Consider the following 27,952-nt stretch of genomic DNA (forward strand, 5'->3'; position numbering starts at 1 on the left):
GGCTGCCTACTGCATTTGCCGCCCGGTTTGCCAGACCCTTGACTTATTCTCCACGGCCCTGATGTCGCCCTGCATTTTAGCTTTAATCGGCCCTGAAAATGATTTTACATAAATGTTATGTACTCAGCAAAAGGGCAGTACGCACAAAAGTGTTACATGTATGTACCCCACTGCATGAAGTAGTCATGATGCCATAGCCTTTTTTGACCGCATTGGACGCTAAGGGATTGGAAGATAAAAACTATGTGTGTGTGTGGGGGGTGGGGTGGGGGTGGGGGCTCTGGCAGCCTTCCTAGTACACTGTGGTTGATGTGTCTGACTATATCCAATAGCTAGTGAACTACTCGTTTAACATGCTCCCCGATTGTCCATGTATCATATAAACTTCGCTATTATTTGTTAGCGAACGAGAAGAAGATTTTGTTGACTTGCCACTGAATATCTCTCTCTCTCTCTCTCTCTCTCTCTCTCCGTTGTTTAAAAACACTGTTTACTTCTTGTTTTCGCTTTTAAGAAACGTAATGTGAATTAAGTTGTGAAAGCTAAATCAGTGAATGCATTCATATACTTGTATAAATAAAACTGACTATTAGTATTAGTGGTCATATACTTGTATAAATAAAACTGACTATTAGTATTAGTGGTCTGTAAGAAAACTGGCAATTTTTGTCAGAAGGAATGAATCTCAATATGAAGTCTTTTTGGTGGAATATAATCCTGGGTAATTCTTTCTGGAGGCATTTATTTGTTTGATATTTATACTTTTTTTCATTATTATTATGACGATGTGTGGTGTTTAATCTCTCTCTCTCTCTCTCTCTCTCTCTCTCTCTGCATCCATGCAAGTGTGTGCACCTCTGTGCATGTGTGTGTAAAAGGAACATGATCTGAAAACTTGTAAAGAATAAAGTTTGAAAGCTTCGAGTCTTAACAAAATAGTGTCGTTTGTGTGTGAGAGAGAGAGATAGAGCGAGGAGAGAGAAATCAAATGTCACCGTCAGGGGAGTTAGTGTGTGCATATCTGTGTGTGTTTTTGCGAGCCAGTGAAAGATAGAGAGTGGGTTTCAGGTTAAAGTTGAGAACACACACACACACACACACACACTGATGTGATACAGCTTATCTAATTAAACACACACACACACACACACACACTGATGTGATACAGCTTATCTAATTTCCCCCTTTTGAATTCCCTCTCCACTTTCTTCCTCTCTCATTTCCGTATCAAGGTTGCTGGTAGCTATTCAGATTTCGAAAATGTACACGCAAGGCCATGATATCTGCAAGGGCAAGGCTCCGATTTCATGTCAGAACAACCTGACTACAAATTAAATTGCACAACTTTGTCTGAAAAGTACGTAGAGGGACAAACAAACATTTCTCAGAAACAACGTAAAAATGGCTTGAGGCCAAAGTTTCACCATTCCGGTGCCACAGTATTTGCATTCCAGACGTAAGACCGCGCCCGCATTTCAAGTAGTTTGTTTCTTCTCTCATACTGAGATGCGTAGACTTAGTATATGTTGGTGTGACCGACGGATCTAGGACTGTCGTTTTTCAGAATTCGGCTATGTTGTGTTTATCTGCCTACCGAGGCATGAGACCCGGGGTAGGGCGGATGGTGGCGAGAGAGGTGAAGGGACGGGGAATGTTTACAGTGCCGTGTGCCAGGCTATGAGCAGTGCCCGCCAATGTTTAGCTCAGGCACCGTCGCGGCAAACGCGCCTTAGTTCTCTGCGGGAAAATGCAGCGCGCTATTCTGGGCATCTGGCCAACAGTCATCCTCATCTCTTAGGCAGACTGATACCAAGAGGTGTAGGTTACACTCGCCTTCAGGCTCAGGCATTTTCAAACGCTCGACTCAAGACTATACCGTCATCACAAGGTTTAACTTACATCATTGGCCCAGTCGTTCTAAAGGCACGTACGCAGATTGTCATGTCCGCGTTTCTCCTGCTTTCTGGAGTTGCAATGGTTTTGGTTTTTGTCTACATATGCTCAATTATTAATTGCATTATCATACGTGTTCAAAACTGACTGGCAATGATCAAGGCAGACTGGTTTATCTCTGAATTTTCAAAACGTGATATTATTGGTATCCGACGAATAGACCATCGTGATTACTTACGTTAAACTGATCATCCTTTTTTTGCTTTTTGGACTTATGAGAATTTTCCCCGACACGAGTGACTGATTTATTTTATTACAAACAAACAAAAATACTGAAGAAATTACTAAGATTCTATTGTGGATTTGTAAATAAATCAACCACACCGGAAAAAGACTGATATGTGAACAAAACAGAACACAAAACACAGTTACTTTACTGGTAAAACGTTTTACCCACTGTTGATACTAAATTTTAAGCATGAAACACAAACAAACATGAAATTAAACGGGCAAAAGTGTTAAAACATTTCTGAAGACGTTTTACATCAAAGGTAAGGTATCACTTTAAACACAGTACAATTATCAATAGCCCTAATGTACTAAACTTTGAATTGTAGTGCTTCTACTACCCCCCGCACACACACACACACACACACCCTTTATTTTGACCAAAAAAACATGCTTGGAAACAGTAAATAAGATAGCTTTTATGTAAGTTCAAGGGAAATAAAGCTACTAAGCTCGGAAGGGAAAAAAAATTAAAAAGAGGCGTGAAGCCTTTATTTATAAAAAAAAAATAATATACAAAACTTGCATACAGGGTATTAGACTTTTACACAAACAGCACCACTGAATACATACGTAAAATTGAAAAGGAAGATGTTCCGAGCTTAAATTCCTGATTTTAATATTTTCTTTTGAAATGCTATCTTTTTTTTCTTTGGGCACGTGAATTGGGTGATTGACCTTCTTTAATATTTACTTCCTGTTCTCAGGGAAAGACTCCTGCCTTAAAACAATAACACATCTAAATAGCAACGAACAATATAACAATGTTGACCCGAACAACAAAACGATCAAACCCGTTTTGGCGGGGGTGCCTTCGTCAACGCAAAACAAAATACTTTTTCTTTTTTAAATCCGAAAAGAATACCGAAGCAGGAATCACAGAAGCAGAAAAACATCAGTCACTTGTTTGCTGCATCAGAGAACGAAATATTTACAAACGTAAGAAGAAACAAAATATCATGCACCGAAAACATCAAATTTAAGACATCAAGTCTTGCACAAAAAACAATGCAGTTTGCAAGAGCAACAAAAACGACGTACTTCAGAAAAGTGCACACAAACGCCAGCACTCGTGAAAGGCCTAACGTTAAACACTCACAACAACTAAAACTGACCTTTGGAGGACTCTAAGAAAATGAAAGAAATGGGTATAAAACATTTCACAGCGTCAAAACAATGTAAAAATGCAGAACAAAAACTGGAAAGGGAATGAAAGGTTCAAAGTTGTTCACACAAAAACTCCTTGGTTCATTCAAAATAATCATCTTCAAAATACAGGAATATGAAATTGTCCGCTCATTTCAAAGAGCAAACTATCACGCAGCCTAAGATAATATCTTCAGCAATGAAACAGATGCAGTCTTGTTCGGGATCTATCCACTGTTACACGTGGTGGATGGTACACAATTGTTATCCTCACTATCAGAGGCGCTTCACAGATTGGCTGAAAAGTAAAACGGGCTCTGTAGAAGGACAGTCCAACACTTGTCATTGTAAAACGACAACACCAATTGCAAAAAAAAATCATGGATGATCCTGAGCAATAGCAGAAACAAATAGTGTGCACACACACACACACACACACACACACACACACACACACACACACACACACACACACACACACACACACACACGCACACACAGACACACATACAAAATCTCACCTAAAAATTTCTACTTTTTCTCCGCTGAATTAGAATCCCGCGTCATTTCTTTGCGAAGAGGTATTTTCAGTTTCTGTAAATTAGAAAACATTAGATTTCAACAAATGATGAGTACAATGGAACGCCCCAATTTAAGACTTTCTCTTTTTTAAGACCTCATTTTCTCACAATTTGGGAAAGGGGATTCCACAGTAAGCTCAGGTAGAATATCAGTTATATAATTAGTTTGACATTTTGTGTCAGAAGTCACCAATGACCATGGGAATTAAAATGATTCCTAAAATATCAGTTTGCTTTCCTTATCAAACACTCAAACGACAGATTAAAGTTAAAATGACTGAACAGATTGTATATATATATATATTATCTTCCTCCCCTGCAAAGGCACACACGTACACACACCACTACCACTCGTTCTCTTTTCTATACGCCACCTTCCCTCACATCCCATCTTTGCTTCACCTTTATGCGTTCGTCGTGGGTGAGGTCTTTCTTGGCTAGCAAGTAGCACAGTTTGCAAAAAGCCGCCTCTGTGGTAATGTCTCCACCGGGCACAACTCCAATCTCGGCCAATTTCTGTGGGAACACACATACAACGTTCGTATTCAGCCTTTTTTAACAACATACAAAATCTGAGAGTATTTGCGATGACATTCATTCACTTGGTCACATACCAAAAATTAACAGCCTGTGTGCTCTCAGCTGCGCACAGTGAACTTTTGTTTGATGAATTACCTTCGCAAAGGCCACTAGTTGTTTTTTTAAAGAAAACCATATATCAACAAATTCCGAGTCAGCACAGCAAAAAGTCAGGATGTCGATTTTGAGTAATTGTCCAAGTGGAGGAATGGTTTTATCCCGTGTAAGAGTCTGGCCAGATCTCATTGAGATGGTGAGCTGAAAGAGTGCGCCTTGATACTCATCCAGCTACAGACTCTGCTGTCGTAAATATTAAAGCCTAACTGAAAAAACACCGTATTTGTATAAACCAAGAAAATAGTTCATAATATTAGTTTACTTGTGGATCAGTAATTACCTGGCCAGTCTCATAGGCACCAGTAACGGCTCCGGTATGACACTGTGTGACGTTGATGATCATAAGCTTGCGATTCGTTTGTTCACCTTTCAGAGCTTTCATGAAACCGTCATTGGTAGGGGCGTTGCCGGCACCATATGACAGTAGAACCACGCCGTCCAGCTGCTTCACAATGGCCTTCACCTGCAGCAACGTTGGTTTGAATACTGTTTTATTTCTGTACACAATTATTACAATGACAATCATTGGTATTTTGGACTGAAACAGTTCTACTGTGTTTTTAGTGGGCAGTAAAAACCATTGATAATTAAAATACTGTTTTGTTCCTTTACACAGTAATCACAATGCCAATCATTGGTATATTGGACTACAAGTGTAGGGCTTATAATAGTGTCTTCAGTTCGTAGTAGCCTAAAATCCATTGATAATAATGAAAAAAACCTTTTGTATTCCTTCACACGGTAATCACAATGACAATCCTTGGTATTTTGGACTACAACAAGTCTACGGTTTATGGTGGTGTTTTCAGAGCAAAGTTACAACCCTTAATCAGTAATAATGAAACAGGACAATTGAGACATTTAAATCAAGCCGGTAAAATTGGCCGCAATATCTGACGTCAGTAATAAAACTTGTGACTGTTACGGTCAACCGATGCAATAAACTGTCTTTAATGAATGCCAACAATTCTTCACTTAAAACTGAAGAACTTGAAGCAACCAGCAGCTACTCTCGTGGTTCTTTGCTTACCAAGCATGCTTGAAGATATAATCATCTCACAACATACAAAGCTGAGGTGTAAAATGTTTAAAATCAAGCAACCCTTCACGTAATCGATTTTCCGGGGGGGGGGGGGTAGGGTGTGTGTGGGGGGGGGGGGGTGGGGTGTGTGTGTGTGGGGGGGGGGGGTAGGGTGTGTGTGGGGGGGTGTGGGTGTGTGGGGGGGGGGGGGGGGCCTTCTAATGATAATCACCAATAATAAACAATGTTAATAAATCACCAAGCTTGTACCATTTCAGGGGGGATGCCAGGATACAGGTGAAGTATCCCCACTTTGCACTCAGCTGGCATCGTACAGATGACAAGCTCTGTGGTGCTGCCTGTCCCAGCAGGTTTGTCATCAGTGGGTCCATTGTCTCCAACCGCATTCCAGTCTGCTGCAAAGGGAATTACGAACACGTATCACAACAACACACCTACAGGTGTCTGGTTAGTTACTTAGCTGTTATATCAAGCCAAAGCTCTCGTTTTGTGTACAGACTCTGCACCATTGCAGAGCAAAGAAGAGCAATGACTGTAAGAAACAACACTCATTGTCATGGAACTGCCACGCATTGTTTATACTTCAAACATGGACCGCTCTAATGTTCACACTCAAAGCAAGACTAGAAGACTACACACAAAAGCCTTATTTTGTAAACGTTTCATTCAAAACACAACGATTGGGATCTCTTTTAAAAGAACAACGAATAAAACTGAACAACAACAACAAATGTTTGATTAGAACTCATCACTGATCAAATGAGGACTATACCAGTGTGTAACAGTGTTGTTCTTACTTTCAGCACGAACTCCAAGCCTGATCAAGCGATTGTGATTTGGAGAGATGAAAGGAGCAAAATTGGAGTTGTCGCTCTTGACGCAACGGTTCCCTCGGAAAACGTCACTCCCGAAGTACAAGAGGACCTGCGCAGTCAATTTTGCTCAAATGAAAAAAAAATTGAGAACAAAATCACTGCGACGGTTGTGCCCAAATCGCCCATATTCAGAATTAGATAAGTATTTTCAACCGCACCAAAACACCACCAAAGACACTGAAAGCGTTTTAAAGTCAGTCAGTTTAAAAAACCAAGACAATTAAATAGATTATGTAAATATATGAATCCTGAAGTCACCCAGGTATATACATTCATGAACCACTCCTGACTTCCAGCAAGTGATTGCCTCAGTGTTAAACGTGTTAACATGTATTCCCAATGACTAAAGCCCTGCAAACATTGACCAAAACACAATTCTTTTCCCCTTGGATATTTATAAACAGTATAAATAAACATGTACCTCTGGGATGTTAGAGGTTCCAGCGACGATGATGGAGTTGATCAGATTGTCTCTGGCATCACTCCTGGCTTCGTAGATTGGAATCTGGGTGATGCAGAATCCACATTTGAGGTACATGCCATGAAGAATACAAGACACGACAAGCCTAGAAAAACAAAATGTATTGTCCATACATAAAGAATAAAAATGAAATTCTAGCACCACATCGCATAAAGGACAAACGTACTACTTAAAATACAGCTGAAACGAAACTCACCGATATATTGTTAAAAACATGAAAGTTTAGTTAATTCATATTGTTCAAAACATTAAACTAACATATCATGTAAACACTAATAGAAGATAAACATATTTGAGATGCGTACCTCACACGCACTAACGCGTAGAAGGTGAGCTTTTAGCCTATATAATGAATATTATACATTTTGGAGCCAGTATGCGTTAGTTCATATGCACCCCGGACATTTTAACATACAGTGGTACCTCTCTTTCAAGACCTCCAGAATTGGGGAAAATAGGTTTCAAAAGGGATTTCTTTCTTTCTTTCTTTATTTGGTGTTTAACGTCGTTTTAAACCACGAAGGTTATATCGCGACGGGGGAAGGGGGGAGATGGGATAGAGCCACTTGTCAATTGTTTCTTGTTCACAAAAGCACTAATCAAAAATTTGCTCCAGGGGCTTGCAACGTAGTACAATATATGACCTTACTGGGAGAATGCAAGTTTCCAGTACAAAGGACTTAACATTTCTTACATACTGCTTGACTAAAATCTTTACAAAAATTGACTATATTCTATACAAGAAACACTTAACAAGGGTAAAAGGAGAAACAGAATCCGTTAGTCGCCTCTTACGACATGCTGGGGAGCATCGGGTAAATTCTTTCTCGTCCCAACCAGTATGGGACTCCCCCCTAACCCGCGGGGGGTTTCAAAAGGGATGAAGTCTTAAAATGGAGCTACATTTACAGAGGTTATGAACAAACAAATATCTTGGAGGGCAAGGTCTTAAAAAGGAGGAAGTCTTCAAATTAAATCGGGGGTCTTAAAAGGGGGTTCCAATGTATATTCATTTGCCTACCTGTGACCCAGTGATGACAATGGGTTTGGCAAGGTTTTCACACATGAAGGACAGAGCAGAGGCCGTGTAGACCATGGTATCTGTACCGTGCAGCACCACGAAACCATGGAACTCTGCGTAGTTTTCCTGAAACACACACCCACACATGCATCAGTTGGATAGCCACATAGAATGTAGGGACAATAAAAAATTTTTTTTTAAAATAACCAACCAACCTACACTATGTCTATCAGCTTTCTTCTTCTTCATCATCGGATTCAATTAAATAAATAGATATATGCATTACACGCCCCTGGGGAAGGTCTTTGACCAAAAATTTGGGTAGCCAACTTATCTTGTTTGTTTGTTTTTACTGTTCAACTAATGTATATATATATATCATTATTACCTTTATTTTCTCAGCAATTGTATTCCACTCCCGCTGAGAGATATTGGACGAGTCCAGCTGTGGGTGCATCGACACCACTTTGTACGACACCGTCACTTTCATCGCTGGCAAATCTGCTTCTCTGTCACCAATAAACGACAGAGATATTGAGCACCCGCTCAAGTTTTTTCTTCTTCTTTTTTTCTCCCTTTTTTCTCCTCTTTTTCCTTTTTTTTATAAGTCAAAACACATATGAAATATTAACATGAAAACACAACATTAGTTTGAGTGTCAGTTTGAGGATTGTTTCGGTGGAAAAGTTAGTACACACATCATTAGAACAAAACAGCTGTATACAAGATGTCACAACTTTTCCAACATGAAACATTTTGCGTTTTGAATGTGTTAACTGTAATACAACACTTGAATTTTATTCAATAAAATACTTTAAATGTTGATCAATTAAAACACACACACACAAAGAATACATGACAGAAATGCGGTCGACTTGTTAGAAGACACTTTTCTGACTGTGTAGGGATTGTTGGGTGTTCGGGAGAGGCGGTTTTTTTTCGTGCCTTTCTTGTTCTTTTCCTTTAAAAAAATAATTCCCACAACCAAGAACAACATTAAAAAACTATATATAAAAAAATCTCTGCATATGTGGTAAAAAAAAAACACCACGACTTATTCCCTCCTTCAATATAATCATTTACATGTCAACAGTTGTAACACAGACTCAGTTACTACTCCCTCTGCTAGTAGCTGATCAGCAGATTTCATTTGTTTGTTTTTCTCGAAAGTTTCGCATACTTTCTACAGTCTTTCACGCCCAAGCTTCCAAAATAGAAACTCAAATACGGTACTCTAATCTTAAAAACAAATAAGTGAAATAAAAAAAATTAAATTAAAAAAATTCCAGATCCGTGGCAAACTTAAGAAGACGACAACAAAAAAGAATGCTCTCAGGATTAAAAGGAAAAATATTCACGCAAAAATGTACTCACGTATTTGTAATGACAAATTTTCCGTTGGTGCATTTTCCAAAGATATCAGAACACTTCAGAAACTTTTCAAGGTCTCCTTCATCTGCTGGTGCATAACCTTCAAAGGGATAAATGAACACAACATAGGTATAGTATACCCTCCTATATATAACAAATCTCTGATTGTTTTGTGTATGTTTTTCTTATTTCTTTTATTTTTTCTTTGCACACTTGCTGCCCTTAACTTCCATTTCATTTCATATGAATAAATAAATAAATAAATAAATAGATAAATTAAAAAAATAATCAATAAATAAAAATTAATCAATAAATAAATAAATACATAAATAAATAAAATAAAATATAATTAAAAAAATAAAAGAACAAATACGTAGATCATCAAACAATCAACAAACGAAGCAATAGAAAATGATTATAAAAATAACGGTAATAACAAAAATTTAAAACAAAATTAAATTTCTGGTTGTCAATTATAAAATCTGACATAAAAAACGTGAACGGCGTGTTGTTGTTGTTGTTGTCGTGAAATAAAGGTATCTTTGGAGATACATTTCTTGGATATGTCCAAGGTTTTACACAAACCAAAAGTCTGCAATCTGGTTGTTATCTTCGGGAAGATTTTGCTGAATTAATTTGGCAGTTTGACACAGACGACATTTACGAAATTAATTCAGCAAAAAGTTCCCTCCCTAAACATAAAGCAGCCTGGTTGTAGATTGTGGAAATGTATCCCATTTTTTATTTGTTCATATTTTGTTCTTATATGTTTTGGTGTGTTTTTGTTTGTTTTGTGTGTGTGTGTGTGTGTGTGTGTGTGTGTGTGTGTGTGTGTGTGTGTGTGTGTGTGTGTGTTGTTTTCTTTTTTTTCTCCATATTTCTATTGTTTTTGTAACTGTCGCTGTTGCTGTAAACAGTGAAATTCGCACACATTTGCTATCTATTATCAACAATAACATGTTGACTGTGTAAATACAATCAAAAACGTACCTTGTTCAGAATTCTTCATGCCAATGGTTCCTCCTGTGTAAATCACAAGGACAGAAGGAGATTTCGCGTCTGCCATGATGACGATAAATCTGCAGAACAATCTGCTTAAAATTTCCTCAGAATCAGTGCTAATGGGTGTGCTAGTTTCACCGCCGTTGATAAACAGGAAGCTATGTTACGCCGCTACAAACAGTGACATGCACAAGTGCCGTTTCCACCAAGAATATACTTCCTTTGACAACTAGCCTATCATGTAAACGGCATCCAAGTGCCAGTTTCCAACCAAGTGCTCTAGACCACCCCAGTTGAAAAATGAGCCATCGTCCTCAGCGTCGCGCTTTTCTAACTTCCGTTGCAGTCAGCGAAGGTAGGTGTAAGGGGGGGGGGGAGAGGCGTGGTAAAGCCTATCAGGTGGGGATGTTAACATTTTCGATATCTCTTTATAACATTTTAGCGTATCACCAGTAAATGTCCCTGTTTAGGCTTTTAATAAGCCTGTGATGACGTTAAAACAGAAGTTAATCGGTTATCTCGTCTTAGCGATCCGAGTGGACAAACACAACGTAAACGGCCCAGAATAGCGCGGTGCATTTTACTCAGGAATGATGATGTTATGTTCAGTATATAACTATTATCAAACAATGTTCAAACGTATGTTACTAGATTCATGATTTATTTTCTGTCGACTCATAGATTTTTGAGAAATGAAACACTTCCTTTTTCCAAAAACAGCGACGGCCAATTTTTAAAGACGTGCTCCTAAACACACACACACACACACACACACACACACACACACACACACACACACACACGCAAAACACACACACACACACACACACACACACACACACACACACACACACACACACACACACACACACGGTTGAACACACACACATACACACACACACGCGCACACACACATATTCACACAAACGTACGTACGCTCTCACGCACGCGCACACACACACACACAAACACACACACACAGACACACACACACACACACACAAACACACACACACTCTCTTTTCTACCTCTTGAGCCTCCGCAACCACACAGAGACACCGACACACAGACACAAACATCCCCCCACACTACACACACACACACACACACACACACACACACACACACTCACGGTCACAAGGGTTTTTGACCTTATTGTTGAGAATGGTTGCATGACAAATTTACAGCCTTCACAGACAGTTCAAGGCAGGTCGTTTCCGAAAAATGTTCGCTGCAAATTCTGCTTATTCATGACTAGCTCTCACGCGTTAAAAAAAGAAAAGAAAAGAAGGACGAAATAGAGGACAACTTGACCGTATGATTGTGCAAAACAAGTGGTACTGTCATTATCATCTTATTAAAGGATCGCTCTTTTTCATGCTCCTTTTCAACTTCAAACTCAAAATGTCGTGTGTAGTATTAAAGTTAAAAAACAAAGGAATACTGTACTCACCGATACAAGAACGAGACAAGACGGTACGAATGTTCGCTTATGGAAGCTTCATCAGGAAAAACAAGAACACAAAAGACAACAAAAAGCAGACGCAACACGGAACGAACACTGAGGAAGAAAAAGAAAAAGAGAAAGATGAAAAAGACGAAGAACGAAAGTGTACCTAACCGAGAAAATGGTATGAAACTACATGAAACAAGAAACGGTGCACGACAAATAGATCCAGTCGGGTTTACGAATGTGTAATATTGGTTGTCATTTAATACCTGATATACTTGGGAGCCTGCACAACAAGTTCCATCGGTTTTGAAGATGTGTGGCAATAGATATATATTTCCCCAAATCGAGGTAAAAATCACACACATTTGGGGATGAATTTTGCTGCCTTGAATGATAGCCGAGTTCGACAGTAAATTGCGAAAATGAACCAACGGTTCTGCGTGACGTATATATAGGTTACATATAATAATAATAATTGTCAGTAAGTACTGGTGTCACATGACTGATGTGAACCAGTTGATTGGCTAATGGTGATGCGCTTAAATCTGTTAGCGCACTCCAAGAGTGCGCTAACTTTTCCACAGAGCGTATTCTTATGCCCTTTGCCAAAGCGAGACTGTACTCTCATCCTCAGAATTGCTTCTTAATGAATTAATGAAAATCAATCAATCAATCAATGAGGCTTATATCGCGCATATTCCGTGGGTACAGTTCTAGGCGCTCTGCAGTGATGCCGTGTGAGATGAAATTTTACACGGCCAGTAATTGCAGCCATTTCGGCGCATATTTACCTTTCACGGCCTATTATTCCAAGTCACACGGGTATAGGTAGACAATTATTAACTGTGCCTAAGCAATTTTGCCAGGAAGAGAGTCTGCACACAAAGTTGACTCTGAAATAAATTTCCGCCGAACCTGGGATCGAACTCACGCTGACAGCGGACAACTGAATACAAATCCAGCGCTCTACCAACTGAGCTATATCCCCGCCGCGCTACCAACTGAGCTATATCACCTTTAGCTTTTATTTTTTTCGATTTGTTGAAGGTGGTCCATATTAGGCAACACACACGTACTTTGAGATTTTGCTATTATTTTTTGTTTGCGGTAGAAACTCGGGGTCAACACTGTTAAAATATAACAAATACAGTCTTCGCTGTCAAATATATCAATTTTTGTGTGATAACAGCTTTGGCTGTGGACAGAAACGAGTCCGTTTTAGGCGTCACATTTAGAGTGAACGCTGCCAAAAGCGAGAAAAAAAAGAGAGAAAAAGCCTAACGGTTTTGAGGTTTCTGTTTCTGCAACTGTTTTGACATGTGCAAGTTATCCAGAGAGGGTAAATACAGCGAATGGAATTGTTTTGAGAGCTCTAGCGCCGTTAGTTTGTCAGAACATGAGGTGGTCCATATTAGGCAGTGGTCCATATAAGGCAACCTTCCCCTATACTTGATTGTGGGAAAACCTTACCCATTGTTGATATTTTGCTTGTACCAAGTTTGTTTTCACGTCAAATACACGCGCGCCGAAAAGGACAATCAAAATGTCAAAACTGTCATGATTCATTGAAGTCAAGACACAGTATCTGTGTCAGTTACGAAGTTAATTAATCAAAATTAACATATCAAAACTGTCTTGATTCACTGAAGTCAAAACACAGTATCTGTGTCAGTAACGAAGTCCATTAATCAAAATCAACATATCAAAACTGTCATGATTCACTGAAGTCAAGACACAGTAGGCTTATCTGTGTCAGTTACGAAGTTAATTAATCAAAATTAACATATCAAAACTGTCATGATTCACTGAAGTCAAGACACAGTATCTGTGTCAGTTACGAAGTCCATTAATCAAAATCAACATATCAAAACTGTCATGATTCACTGAAGTCAAAACACAGTATCTGTGTCAGTAACGAAGTTAATTAATCAAAATTAACATATCAAAACTGTCTTGATTCACTGAAGTCAAGACACAGTATCTTTGTCAGTTACGAAGTTGATTCATCGAAAACAAAGCAACAATCCCACTGCACGGAGACAGAAGCCATACTGTAGATGTTTGTATGTCCAAGGATCCAATGTAAAAACCTGGACGGATCTGTGGTGATCCACAACATGATTTACACGGGAAGGAAGACATTTCCGGTTACTAGATCCCTAAATTTATCATTCTATTTTTGTGATTAAACGGACTTGTTGCCATGCAAAAATCTCCTAAAAAGACCCCCAAACTTATTTGGAGTTAAACACACACACACACACACAAAACGAGTCGTGTGAAGCGATATATCAAAACCTTAAAGTCAATCTGTCGGACTGAACAGTAAGGAGCAACACTGGAACCCCGTCATCACCGAGACTACATGTATGTAGTAAGGCTTGGCTAACCGAAACCCAAAGAACGACACTGGTCGCGATTGTCTCGGCGATGCACGCGAACGTAGTACATCATTTGCATAAACTGATTTTCTTTTCTAAACTTCTTTTCAGAGTAAACATAACAGATCTCATATGTTTTTGGATTTAGACGTTGAAAAAATGAAGATATCTGGGGATATCATCTGGAAAAATGTACGTTTATGTAAAGTTCAATGACGATCTGTAAAGTAGTTTTCTGGGAAAAGCTACACACACACACACACACACACACAAACACACACACACACACACACACACACACACACACACACACACACACAAACACACACACACACACACACACACACACACACGTCAAAACTTGACTAAGTAAAATGTGAGTCTCCACTTCTCTGTGCATCAGACTGAATCACCCAAGCACGACAGTACAGGAATTTTAAAAATAAGTCTGTCCATTTTTTTGTATTGCGTTTTTGTCCTCACATCCTATCCATGGCGCCAGGTAAAGTCCTGCAATTGAAATGATGTCACCGTTCATCCGTCTAGCTACTTGGAGGAATAGACGATGAAAAGACTAGACAAATCTGATTGATTTTTTTTTTAACTCATTTTCAAATTTTCAACACGTGTGTTTGTATGTATAGATTTTCTCAGAAAACTACTGGACAGGTCGTCAACAAACTTGCTTTTAAAATAAAAGGTGAAAAGTTCTAAAATAAAATTGAGCCACAGACAGAAAGCCTAATTTAAGTTTTAGGCCCCTTACGAACGCTGAATAGTGATTGCTATATTTTCAAATTTAAACTTTATTAGACAGCACATTGCAATTCTAAAACTTAAAACTCACAAAACACATTTTACACACTGAAAATACAAGCCAAATGTCTAGTATATGATAACAATAGACTTGCACATTGAGTCAAAGAAAGATAGGCTAATTCAATAAAATCACAGCAACTTAACAAATCCATACGGTAAAAATGTTCATGCAAATTTGTTGTTCTGTCTGAGAGGAACACATATTCACTCACAGAACATAACAATGCATTTCAAATCACGAAACTCATAGTTATCAGTGCAGCAAACCCAACATCCCAACAATTGTTGAAGATGTAAATTGATGAAAACTTATCAAACTTGATATATAGACAATGAAGAAAACTGCATAGAAACAGTAAGGGTTGGGTATGAAATAAAATAAATAAACTTTATAAGGTGGTTACATAGAATTAAAAAAGATCTTCAGATTTGTTAAAATTATTCCGTGCTTTGCTTAGGCCTCGGTCTTCGGCCATGTATACATTCTGTTTTAATCTGACGCATTTATTTGAACCCTGGCTGGTCGAACGTCCAAAAGTTTCCACATGTAGGATCTAGGAGGTGTTCTAACAAAGCAATGTTTTTACAGCCAGTACATTTTGACCTATACATATTTTCAACCTTTCCAACTCACCTATTGTCCCCTGAGTCTGGGAACAACACTGGTTCACTTGTAAAGAATATAATCAGAAAGTTTGCTGAAATAATCCTCTAACTGGGGGCTGGGTAGCTCAGCGGGTAGAGCACTGGACTTGGTGTCCTAGGCCTACGGTCACAGGATCGAATCCAGGTTGGTATAGACACTGATCAACTTTATGACTCAGAGACGGTACCCATGTCCCATCCCCCGTGTCACCACAAAGGCACGTAAAAGACCTTGTTGCTGTTAGCTTTCCACGCAGCATTAGGATAATAAATGAGAGAAAAAAATGGCAAACAAATGTTAAAAACAGCAAAACAATGACAGTAAAAAAAAATGCTTCCGCGATATAAGTGAAACACTTGGAATGCTAGACTTGATTCACATATTACAAACAAAACTATCATGCAGTCTTCAAGGCAGCAAGGAAACGCATTCGGTAGATCAACAATTGTATGGTTTTTTTTATGAGCCTTTAAAATGTCCACACTGTTGGCAGTAGCTTTATAGGTGGGTGAAGTGTTTGTTTTTTATTTAGACCGAGGTAGTTAATACTGAGAATGTCAGAAATTAAACTTTGTTTTAACAAAATTGAATACTATCAGTGATTTGAACAAGATTATCTCAAAATTGTAGACAATATAAAATGTTACACACAATGTGACAATAATATCTGTATTTTTGTCAAGTTCATTTGGAAACCGCTTAATTTTAAGTGTTTCTGACTGTTAGCTTTATCCCCTTTATAATATCATCACAAGTATGCATACATCTACAATATAAAAACAAAAGAAAAACACAAAGACCACTCTAATAGTTAGAAACGTTTGCACACATTTTCATAAAAGTTAAAAATAAACTAAGAACAAAAATCAAATAGGACTACAAATGTTTAAAAAAAATAAAAAAGCCAATAAAAATGCTCTGAAAATAAAAAAAATTCGTGCAATAACTCCCAGGAGACAGTTCCACAGTGTTCCCCTCGAGGGTTGATCGGTAGACTACATGACATTTTGGAGGAAATCAGTCGTCTTGAGGGTGGGAGTACTCAGCAGTACGGTGCCATCTGAAATAAAGATTGCAATGTGAAAACAGTTCTTTGTTCTCTGACACACTTTTTCAATCAAACCCTTTAAAGGGACTTTACCCGCTCCAAAACAGCCCAACAGATTTTAGTTTGCTTTTGGATCGGAATAATAATCTCACTTCTAAATACCTAACCTGTGCAAAAATAATTAGTTTGGAAAATGTGCGTATGGGTTCTTTTTAGGTCTGGGTACCATTTTGTGACATGCATTACATTCTCAGTCCTATAAATGATTTTAATGTATATTCAATGACAACCAGAATGTATTTTCTTTGCTTTTGTCATTAATACTCCAGTTAGATAATGATACAGACATTCAACAAAAACATAGTACACATTTTTGTCTTCTATTTGGTATACAGTATGGTTAAAATATGGTTAATATATCTCAGTTAAATAAAGAAATATCACTCGCGTAACACAGTTTCCATTGGTATACAGCTCTGGAAAATAACCCATACATTACCTTTGGAGTATGACAATGAAGAATTGAAACTCCGCTGCAGAAGAGTGTGTGTCTAGTGACCAGTGCTTACATTCGTTTAACAAATTATCAAAGTCACGGATCATTCAGGGGTAAGAGAACATCTCTTTAGTTTTCGAATTTTGTGGGTCGAGTTTGCGAGCAAACGTCCAATCAAGAGTACACCGAGCATACACGCTTTGACCAATGAAAACACCACAAATAGCCACAATACAAAACGAATCAAATAAAACAAAACAAAAAGAAAGAAATATAAGAACAAGAATGGTAAATTATTTGTATCATAGGTACTTGTCTGTCTGACCATTTGACAGACTTCCAGGTCGAAGTACAGTGATTGTAAGGTTTTGTTTTGTCATAAATTAAACGTTTCAATAGCTTACCATTCTTGTTTTTTTATTCTGTTTTTGGAAAACAGAAAAAAAGACAGACAGAGAATTAGACAAATGTAATTTTTAGAGCAAAATAATATTGGGTACTGCCAGTTTAATTCTAAGCGGTTGCGCTTTGCGCATAGCCAATTTGTTTGATTACCAAACCTCAATTGAAAACATTTATTACTAGACTTTGTTCTACCAAACCCATCTCCCGTGCCAACACATTTGGTATGGGTTTGTTTTATCTCCAGCTTTCTTGAAAATGACCCCAAATAGCCTCTTACAGCAGCACACACGACAAGCTCTGATTTTGTCACATTAAGGTATACTTGAGAAACACAAACAAAGTATACCTGCTTCTTCTTTTTGGAAGATTTGGGAGTTGTCATTTCTTTGCGGATGGGATTTTCCATGTCCTGCAAATCAAGCTCATTAATGTATTGTACATATCTATGAGTTGTTGAATGAAACACTGTTTAAACCAAGCAACACCATGCTTGAAAACAAAGTTCTTCTGACAATATGCTTCAAGGCCACGTGCTTGCTCATTTCTGGTGTATTGTTTAAAACAAAAGAAGAAAAACATGAACGCAAAATAGAGAAGAACCCCCCCCCCCCCTGGCCCTATCCTCTCCCTAGGGCCCGGCCCAACACCCCCCCCCCCCCTCCGCCATCCTCTCACTAGGGGCCCTCCCCTCCCCCCTCCCCTCCCCCTCTCCCCACACAGACCCTCTCTTAAGAAAACATCACCCAGCAACAACAAAGCTAACCTATCTAGGAGCACCTAAAAGTCTCCAAAATGAGATCAACCATATTTTGTGAGTAGGTAGACTAAACAATTTCGAAATATAAGTATGGAAAATGCAAAAGTCTACATGTAATATTCGATACAGAACTTACAATTGGTAAACTAATCTCTAAAAGAGAGTTCAGCACTCTTATGCAAGCTTCTGTGGTTCCTTTTGCCTTTAAAAATGATCCAGAGTAAGTAGAACTACAGCCCTTTGTATGTCCGCAAATATAATACATGGTTTAAGGTCTCATAAATATGTCCAGCGTTTTCAGGTGTAGCAAAAACAAAAACGACACGGATCTTGCGTCAAGATAGTGTCATGTGCATGGAATTAGATAAATTGAAAGTAAATTGTTTACAAAACACAAGAGCGTCTGACCCCCCCCCCCACACACACACACACACACACACAACACTCTCTCTGTCTTTCTCCCTCCCCACCCCCCCCCCCCTCCACTTACCACAAACCATTGTAATTCTCCGATGTCGTCCCTAGCGAGCATGTAGCACAGCTTGCAATAGGCTGCTTCTTCAGTCATGTCTCCCCCTGCCAAAACTCCGCAACCTTCCAGCATCTGAACAAAACAAATCCACCCGGCAGAATTGAGAACTGACACCATACTGAAAAGGTACATTCCCTTTCGTGTAAACTGTATCAACAATATATTCCCACTCTGCATAAGCAGCAGCCAAGTTGTTAATGTTTGGTCTGTGTCAGATGCTTTTACATCATGTAAAATCGTCTGATCTGTCGCCAACTTCCACTTGGAGGCTTTGTGTGTACGGACATTCTTTGCTGAATTAATGTTGTAACTGCCACCCATGTCAATCAGTGACATTAATCCGACACAAAAAAGTCCTCTCTGTAGAAAAATCAGCCAGGCTGTAGATTGTTGGCATGTGCGGCAGCATATTCTTATCTCAAGCAAAAGCCTGAACAGATCTGTGAAGATTGACAAGATAACGACCACTTCCACCACCACATATCTGTAAAACCTTTACAAGACAAGAGTATCCTTCCGCTTGGACACTTACCAAACTCAACATCATGGCTGATACCTGTGAAGACTAGCAATTTCCTGCTGAATTAGTTTCGCACATTGACAAATGTGTTAGTTACGAAAATACATCAGCAACAAATCCCCACTCAGCACAGAAAAAAGTCAGTGTGTAGATTGTCCAAATGGAAACATGCTCATATCCCAGGGACGTGGATGGATCTGTCATGATTTGCAAGACGGTCTACGCTTGAAAAAACAGGCGGGGGATGAGGTTTTTGTTTTAAGCGGAAGGAGAATAAATGCCAGGCTTGCATGAATACTAATAATAATTATTGTACACGCATAAAATGAAAAATCAACACATATTCAGAATGCGAACCCACGTGTAAACCTGCCAAGAGTGTTCATGACAATAATCACCTCGCCACATGCATAGTCGCTGGTTACGGTTCCTTCGTGACACTGAGTGACGTTGATTACGATGCCCCTGGAGTTGGTAAAATTTGTCAATGCCGTTTTGAACCAAGCCTCATCCGGGGCGTTGCCAGCGCCGAAGGACTGAAGAACCACGCCGGCCTTATCTTCCAGAATCCGCTTCACCTGTGGAATACCAGATATACTGAAATCACGTCACGAACCATTGCCTTCCTATTTGCAGTTGGCTAAAAGTACCTGCCTACCTACATCGGGATATGGAAGAGGGCGTCGACTAAAAAAAAAAGATTTCTGCATACATCTCATCTGTAGGTATAACATCTGTTACCAGTTCTGATTTTATTTCTGTGAAATGTTTTGAGTTTGACAAGAAATTATTAACGATTGAATAATACAATTAGACGTTTAATAATCTGTGAAACGTAACCACCCCCGAGAAATAACAGGGTTCTCTGGTTGTAGGAAATAATGTTAAGATCGAGAAACCTTGTTGAAGCATATCTCAAAAGCAAGTTATATTAGAAAATTAAGGAAAGCATTACACTCAGTATCTCTACCGTTTTTTCGTTGATGCCAGGGTAGAGGCGAAGGATGCCAACTTTACAGTCTTTAGGCATTGTGCGAACCTTGAGACGGCTGAACAAATTTTGCTGGCCGCCCACAACTTTCCCCAATGCGTGAGGATTCTCTGAAGAGAAAATGTATTACTTTGAATGGTTCATTTTAATTAAACACCGACAAAAGCAACACAAATTCAAGCGGCAACACTTGTCTGTATCAGAAAAAAATGTGTTTCCCTATTGCTCTTTTGGTTTGTTTGTTTGTTTGTTTGTTTATTTGTCTTTTTAACCTTCTGATCTTAATTTAATCAACAGATAAACCCAGGCATACTGATACTGATGAACCTGCCTTAATGACTCGGTCGTTCAGTAAAACGAGTCTTTTGAATTGTGCACGTTGACGTTGCAATGATCAGTTTTGCTTGGAGAAATCACGCTGCACAAAAGTAATAACCTGTGCAGTAACACTTTCGATTGACAGGGGAGGGAGAGGGGGGGGGAGTCATCATTCCAACAAACCAATGAACCCATCAGTCAGCCAGCAAATCAACCAACCAACTAAGAAGACAACCAACTAACCAATCAACACGTTTGCCAAACACACACACACACACACACACACACACACACGCACACACACAAACACACACACGCACGCACACACGCACACACACACACACACACACACACACACACACACACACACACACACACACACACACACACACAAAACGAAGTTTGATATGCAAATGTTGCATGGACACACTTTTCATGCCTACTCCAAGTTCAATCAAGGGAGGGTGATTCGGGGAGATGAAGGCGTCGAATCCGGAGCTATCTTTTTTGACGCAGCGGTTTCCCCTGAAAACGTTGTTCCCGAAACACAGCAGGACCTGGGGTGAAAAACATTTCGGCGATTACTGTGATATATCAAGTGTCTCTAAATAAGGCCTTGCAAGCTTACTAACAGTACTAATAGTACACTGAGCTCACACTCAATAGTCCTAAAGTGTTATCCCCCCAGAATGCCCCAACCTAATTTCCAAAACTGTAACAAGAACACTCCATCGACTCGGTGCAGGGTGGTTGGGGGGTGGGGGATGATAGGGTGGGAGGGGGGTTGTTTGAGTGGAAGAGGGAGAGGAGCTTCAAGTATCAGCTTAAAAATGAATTAATCAGTTTGTAAATTAAATGTGTCATTAACATCACATTTTCACAAACATATTTAAAACTGATTACATGGTACTTCTTATTAATTTCTGAATTGCATGGTAAAAATGTTATGTCATGTTTGCTGTGTTGTGGTAGTGGTGGTTGGTAGTGGTGGTTGGGAACTTATGCAGATGTCTGTAATTGTCCTACCTCTGGAATTTTACAAGTTGATGCAGTTATGACGGAGTTTATGAGATTATCTCTTGGGTCGCTTCTGGCTTCGAAGATTGGAATCTGTGGATGGTTATAGACGTTTTACAAAACGACAGTAACATTTAACGATACATTGATGTTATGTTCGTGTCAAGGAAACATATACATTTGTTAAAGTAAATGTCCCCCTCCCCTCCCACTTCTCCCGACCAAATGACTCGCAATCGTTTTTTATTGATTGATCTTTCGGGTGTAACTTATTCCAAGATTACTCCAATTTAAACCTATTCCAGGTATAACAACGCATGTCTTTATAATCTCTTGACATCAACAATGAAGTAATAATCCCGGCATAGTATAACAGATCTTCCACTTGGATTGATATATAAACATTGAATTTTCCCCGAAAAGATAGTGACTTCTTTTTCGTGTAGACCATCTTGAATATACAACCACCAATTTGGTCCAGGCGTTTACGTAAGATAAGGCCTAAAAAAAAAATAGGTGTGGTTACGGTAACCCGACCTACCCTATTTTTAGGGGCCGACCCTATAACTTTTTATTACATTTGTCAACAACAACAAAAAAAACGAGTGCAGAAAACACAATGAAAGCGAAATCGCCCGAGTCGCACACTTATTTTCCTGTCAAGTAGGTTTAATTTGTACACATTAGAAAAAAAAGTACCCCCCCAAAAAAAAAGTGATTGCCTACCTTCCTACCCTATTTTTTTGGCTATGTTACCGTAACCACACCTATTTTTTTTTTGGCCTAAGAAAAAAATTCGAATTGAACAAATACACATAATCTGAGGCCTGTTTTCTGTGCAGGGTGGCATTTTTTTCTGAAGTAATTGTGCATTTGGCGTCTGCGTCAATTTGTGAAATTACTTCAACGAGTTACCACTGTACACAAAAAGCAGCCAAACTGTTATGTGTTCAGGTATTTGCACAGTGAAAGCATACTCTTATCCTGGGTAAAAGTTTGGAGAGAAGTATAGTGGTGTACGTCATCGTGTGCATAGGAAAAAAAGTTTCTTTGATTGAAAAGCAGCCACTAGGCGCTTTACTCACCTGTGCCCCAGTAATCACAACAGGTTTGCCCAGATTTTCAAACATGAAGGACAAAATAGATGCCGAGAAGACCATAGTGTCTGTTCCGTGTATCACGACAAAACCCTTGTACTGACGGTAGTTTTCCTAGAAAAAACAAACAAGGTTCAAGCAATGTTTGTATACTAAGCGCTCATTTTACCTTGTCAACAAATTCGTATTCTAGGCGGTTATTGCATAATTTCAACAACAGCTGTTTCATAACGTTTTACACCAAGACCCACCTTTTACAGTGGTATAAGAGTAGTTTTGAAATATTTTTGTCGATGTTGTAAATAAAAGAATTCTGAAGAAAAGCCCATCGTCCTTAAGAAACGCAATAGTCAGTACATACATACCTCAACCGTCTTGGCGATTTCATTCCAACCTGCTGGAGTCATGTTGGACGAATCAAGCAGCTTCTTCAGCGATTGGACTTTATAAGACACTGGTGGCGTAGAAGAATCTGCATTTCTACAATGATCAACACAGAACAGCTACCTGCAGTTACCATCACAGATCTCGCTAGGCATTGTACATGTGTATCCTTCAGTTTGAACACATACCATCAAATCAAGAGGCTTGCTGCTTGCTGTACGCTGTAAAAATAATCAGACAACTGACGCAGATGTCTGTTACAAAATTAATTCAGCAAAACAAATGTCAACGCTCAACAGAAAGCAGCCCTGTATAAGTTTGTCCTAATTGAAAGATGCTCTTAGTACATGTGAAATAATGGACGGATGTATAGCGATTAACAAGATGGTCCACACGGGAATCGTGTACCTTGGGTATGACATTGAAGAGCGCGGGAAAAGTTTAATGTTACTGACATGAATTCATAATACAATTAACAGATAGCTAGCATCCACAGTGTGATATGGGGAATATTTGTCGCTCTGTCCGTTTGTTTTTTGTCGGGAAGGTTTGTTAAATTGCTTTGTTTGGTCTGTGACGGTCCTTTCTATGTAGAGCAAGTTTTCTTTGCTGAATTACTCACATCTGGTCGATGACAAATCTGTCATCTCTCCGGCTCCACGTTCCGAATATTTGTGAACACTTCAGAAAGTCCGTGAGCTCATCATTGTTCTTTCCGGGCTTATAAGCTTTAAGAGGCAACACACACAAAACATAAAGCAACAATCAGTATGCTGAAAAAGGGCATTGTTCTAGTCATCGAGTAATCATTTTTGTATAAATTAAATTGTATTTATCTATTTGTTTATTTGCTTTTGTTAACTTTGTTTGTTTTGTTTGTTTGTTTGTCTGTTTGTTTGTCTGTTTGTTTGTCTGTTTGTTTGCGTTTGTTTATTTGTTTGCGTTTGTTTGTTGGCTGGTTGGTTGGTTTGTTCGTGTGTTTGTAGTTGTTTGTTTGTTTTTACATTTAGTCAAGTTTTGACTAAATGTTTTAACGTAGAGGGGGGAATCGAGACGAGGGTCGTGGTGTATGTGCGTGTGTGTGTGTGTGTGTGTCTGTCTGTCTGTGTGTGTGTGTGTGTGTGTGTAGAGCGATTCAGACTAAACTACTGGACCGATCTTTATGAAATTTGACATGAGAGTTCCTGGGTATGAAATCCCCGAACGTTTTTTTCATTTTTTTGATAAATGTCTTTGATGACGTCATATCCGGCTTTTCGTGAAAGTTGAGGCGGCACTGTCACGCCCTCATTTTTCAACCAAATTGGTTGAAATTTTGGTCAAGTAATCTTCGACGAAGCCCAAACTTCGGTATTGCATTTCAGCGTGGTGGCTTAAAAATTAATTAATGACTTTGGTCATTAAAAATCTGAAAATTGTAAAAAAAATATGTTTTTTATAAAACGATCCAAATTTACGTTTATCTTATTTTCCATCATTTGCTGATTCCAAAAACATATAAATATGTTATATTCGGATTAAAAACAAGCTCTGAAAATTAAATATATAAAAATTATTATCAAAATTAAATTTTCCAAATCAATTTAAAAACACTTTCATCTTATTCCTTGTCGGTTCCTGATTCCAAAAACATATATATATATGATATGTTTGGATTAAAAACACGCTCAGAAAGTTAAAACGAAGAGAGGTACAGAAAAGCGTGCTATCCTTCTTAGCGCAACTACTACCCCGCTCTTCTTGTCAATTTCACTGCCTATGCCGTGAGCGGTGGACTGACGATGCTACGAGTATACGGTCTTGCTGCGTTGCATTGCGTTCAGTTTCATTCTGTGAGTTCGACAGCTACTTGACTAAATGTTGTATTTTCGCCTTACGCGACTTGTTTGTGTTTGTCTTGGATCGGTTCTTTACAGCTGGATTTGTCCCCCTTTTCAACTTAATTTTAGTAGTAGTAATAGTAGTAGTAGCTAGTAGAAGTAGTAGTAGTAGTAATAGTAGTAGTAGTAGTAGAACATGTAGTAGTGGTAGTTTTATTATTATCATTATTATTATTACTATCATTATTATTTTTATTATTATTATCATTATTATTATTATTATATGCTCTCCAGCAAAAGATAATTGACATGCACTTTGTTACTATTGCCACCAGTTTTTGTTTATCAATGTAACAAACATAAAACAATCATCAGAAACCTTGTTCATTTTGCTTTTAAGCTTTGTTTGATAATAGAATGAGAGCTCTTCTCTCTTTTTCTGTCACGAAATCAATAGTTTAGCACATCAACACTCCAAATTAACAACAACAACAACAACAACAACAACAACAACAACAATCCAAAATTAATGAGATAATGAATTTCATCAACATATGTAAGAAGGCTTGTGTAATGACTCCACGTTCATATGGCATGTTGAATACACTGAGTGGCACAGATGTGCCAACTGTATCAGTGCATGAAAATTAAAGTTGCGACTCAAAATGAGGAAACCTTTGCAAATTTTAACAGAAGTTGACTTAAAGCCCCAGTATGTCTCAAATGGTTTACAAAACGATTTAAATCTTCTAATGAAGAAAGCAGTTCTAACCTTATGGAACACACTTGCAATAGCATTTAATAGTATTAAATGAAACAAATCGTCTGCTTTGAGACACAACCTTTCGTGACCCTGCTTCTGGGCTATCTTTTCTGAAACTGTCAAAACTTCGAATTGTACTGATCTTGTCTTGATGAAAAAGGAAATCTTTTATGATTTAAGAATGTTTGTGTTACAAACTGTCAATTTATTATTTAGATTTTAAAAGTTAGTTCTAGCGCCAAAACAAAGCGCCTGATTGTAGATCAGACGGTCCACGAAAATAAATTCTTTGAAAATGTCTCACTCTCGACGGAAAGCAGCCAGGATGTTCCCGTTCGGTGAGCGTTCAAATGGAAGGGTGTTTGTACTGTGTGTAAAAGCCTGACAGTATCTGTGATGGTTTACGGGAGGCTTACTGTGCCTTTAACAAAAGATTAAAAAAAATCTCACCATAAACACTAAAATTGAACAATTTGAGATTGTGCCTTTTAAGGATATATTGCCTTATTTTTCGTTGAACATTTTAAAACGTTGCTGCCATAATTGTTTGTTCGTTTTTATATTTTTTTATTTTTATAGATGGTCACACAACCATTAGATGTTTCTTGATATTTTGTACCCAAATCATGACGTGTGCGATGTCACGCATAACAGACTAATTTGATTTTCGTTTCTTTCTGTTTCCCCACAAATAAAGCAGAACATTTCCACTTTGGCGGCGAGGGTTCATTTTCAGAAAAAAATCTCATAATGCAAACGACGCGCAGATTTTTAAAATTCACATGCAATTCGCAGTAACTGAACGGCCTTCATAAACGGTATTCAAAGTAGGAATATAAGTCATTTCATATTATGTCTGTGACACGAAATTAAAAAGAGGGTTCTACCTTTTCACATTGAGTATACACAGTTTTCTTTTAAGTTCCGAGCAGAATGCAATAAAGCGAGTAGAAACTAGAAATTGAAGTAAAACTTTCAACAATAACGTTGCTGTATTAACCATTTATTTAATGTATATCAAACAGCTGTTTCATTCTCATATCTGTAATTTGCGAGAGACTAGTTTAAGATTAATACACTCCATGCAAAGTCAACACTAGTAGTTTTAATCAAGTTTCTTTTTTTTCTCAGTTTTATCTGATACAATTAACCATCTGTATTAAGTCGTACGCAGCTAAGATTCTGTTTATTAGTTTTAATCTGGCAATGAGATCAAGAGTTTGCACACATGTAACTGTTTTCTCTCATTTGAAACAAAATGTTTAGAACCTGTTACTGTTTAACTTGTTTATCTCTGAACATACACACACACAAAGATATTTCTCAAGGCTCAGGTGCTCCGCTTGTCTTTCATGCTCAGTAAACCTGACAGTCAGTAGTAAAACCGCTTAGCACTGATCGAATAGGTAAATAATGCAAACTTTGCTTTGCTATGAATATGACGGATCAGGCATCAGACAGTCTAAATATTACTTCAGTTTTGAAGAAAACCCTATTTCAAACAATAGTATTTTGTTTTAATTGTGTGCGGGTTTTTTCCCTTTTTTTTTTGGCTTGTTTTTTTCTTTTTCTTTTGTTTGTAGTTAGTTTTTTTTCTTTCTTTGTTTTCTATGTGTTGTTTGTTTGTTTATCTGTTTGTTTGTTTGATGTTTTATCCTGTGTATGCGATGTTTGTTTGTTTATTTTTGTTTGTTTGTTCTTCTTGTGTATGCAATCAGACATACCTCCGCTAGTCTTTTTCATTCCAAATGTGCCCCCCGTATTGATAACAAGAACACATGAATCTGGATCAGTTGCCCAAGGATACGAAGAACACATGGTTGTTCAAGAAATAAGAGCTGAGCTGACAATCAGTTCTCCGAGAACCTCCTAAAACCTGCACAGGATCAGTGCGAATGGCAATAGACTTCAGGTTCTCTGAGCTCAACGGTCCCCTGCATACAAACCATGGGCCCTGTGCCAGAAAACTAAGACCGACAAAATCACTGATGCTAGGCAACTCCGAGACAGATGAAAGACAGCCATCGTTGCTTCGTTTGAAAAGATATTGCTCAATGAGCATACTTTTCAACAGATTTCCAAAAATACGAAATGTTACTCATTTGTTGT

The 27,952-nt window shown here is 38.4% G+C and overlaps 1 protein-coding gene across 1 annotated transcript; it reads right to left on the reverse strand.

The window, feature by feature from the left end:
• Positions 1 to 2,321: 2,321 nt before the first annotated feature.
• Positions 2,322 to 27,952, reverse strand: LOC138952678 (uncharacterized). The gene is made up of 21 exons (XM_070324376.1): positions 27,568 to 27,952; positions 23,883 to 23,988; positions 23,242 to 23,356; positions 22,865 to 22,990; positions 21,789 to 21,872; positions 21,193 to 21,319; positions 20,424 to 20,554; positions 19,852 to 20,031; positions 18,892 to 19,005; positions 17,991 to 18,053; positions 10,385 to 10,556; positions 9,398 to 9,494; positions 8,412 to 8,532; positions 8,024 to 8,149; positions 6,943 to 7,026; positions 6,444 to 6,570; positions 5,896 to 6,041; positions 4,885 to 5,067; positions 4,311 to 4,424; positions 3,849 to 3,921; positions 2,322 to 3,625 (listed from the first exon to the last, which is right to left on the reverse strand). The coding sequence occupies exons 1-20, from the start codon at positions 27,659 to 27,661 to the stop codon at positions 3,859 to 3,861; spliced, it is 2,373 nt and encodes a 790-aa protein (XP_070180477.1). The 5' UTR covers positions 27,662 to 27,952; the 3' UTR covers positions 2,322 to 3,625; positions 3,849 to 3,858.

This window comes from Littorina saxatilis, linkage group LG17 (assembly GCF_037325665.1).
Source record: "Littorina saxatilis isolate snail1 linkage group LG17, US_GU_Lsax_2.0, whole genome shotgun sequence".
Lineage (NCBI taxonomy): Eukaryota > Metazoa > Mollusca > Gastropoda > Littorinimorpha > Littorinidae > Littorina > Littorina saxatilis.

Excerpts from the sequence above, each read along its gene's own strand:
- LOC138952678 (XM_070324376.1), bottom strand. The coding sequence starts at position 27,661 with ATGTGTTCTTCGTATCCTTGGGCAACTGATCCAGATTCATGTGTTCTT. Across the intron at positions 6,571-6,942 it reads GAACCTCTAACATCCCAGAG|GTCCTCTTGTACTTCGGGAG; the intron begins GTACATGTTTAT and ends TTGACTGCGCAG. Across the intron at positions 6,042-6,443 it reads GCTTGGAGTTCGTGCTGAAA|CAGACTGGAATGCGGTTGGA; the intron begins GTAAGAACAACA and ends TTCCCTTTGCAG.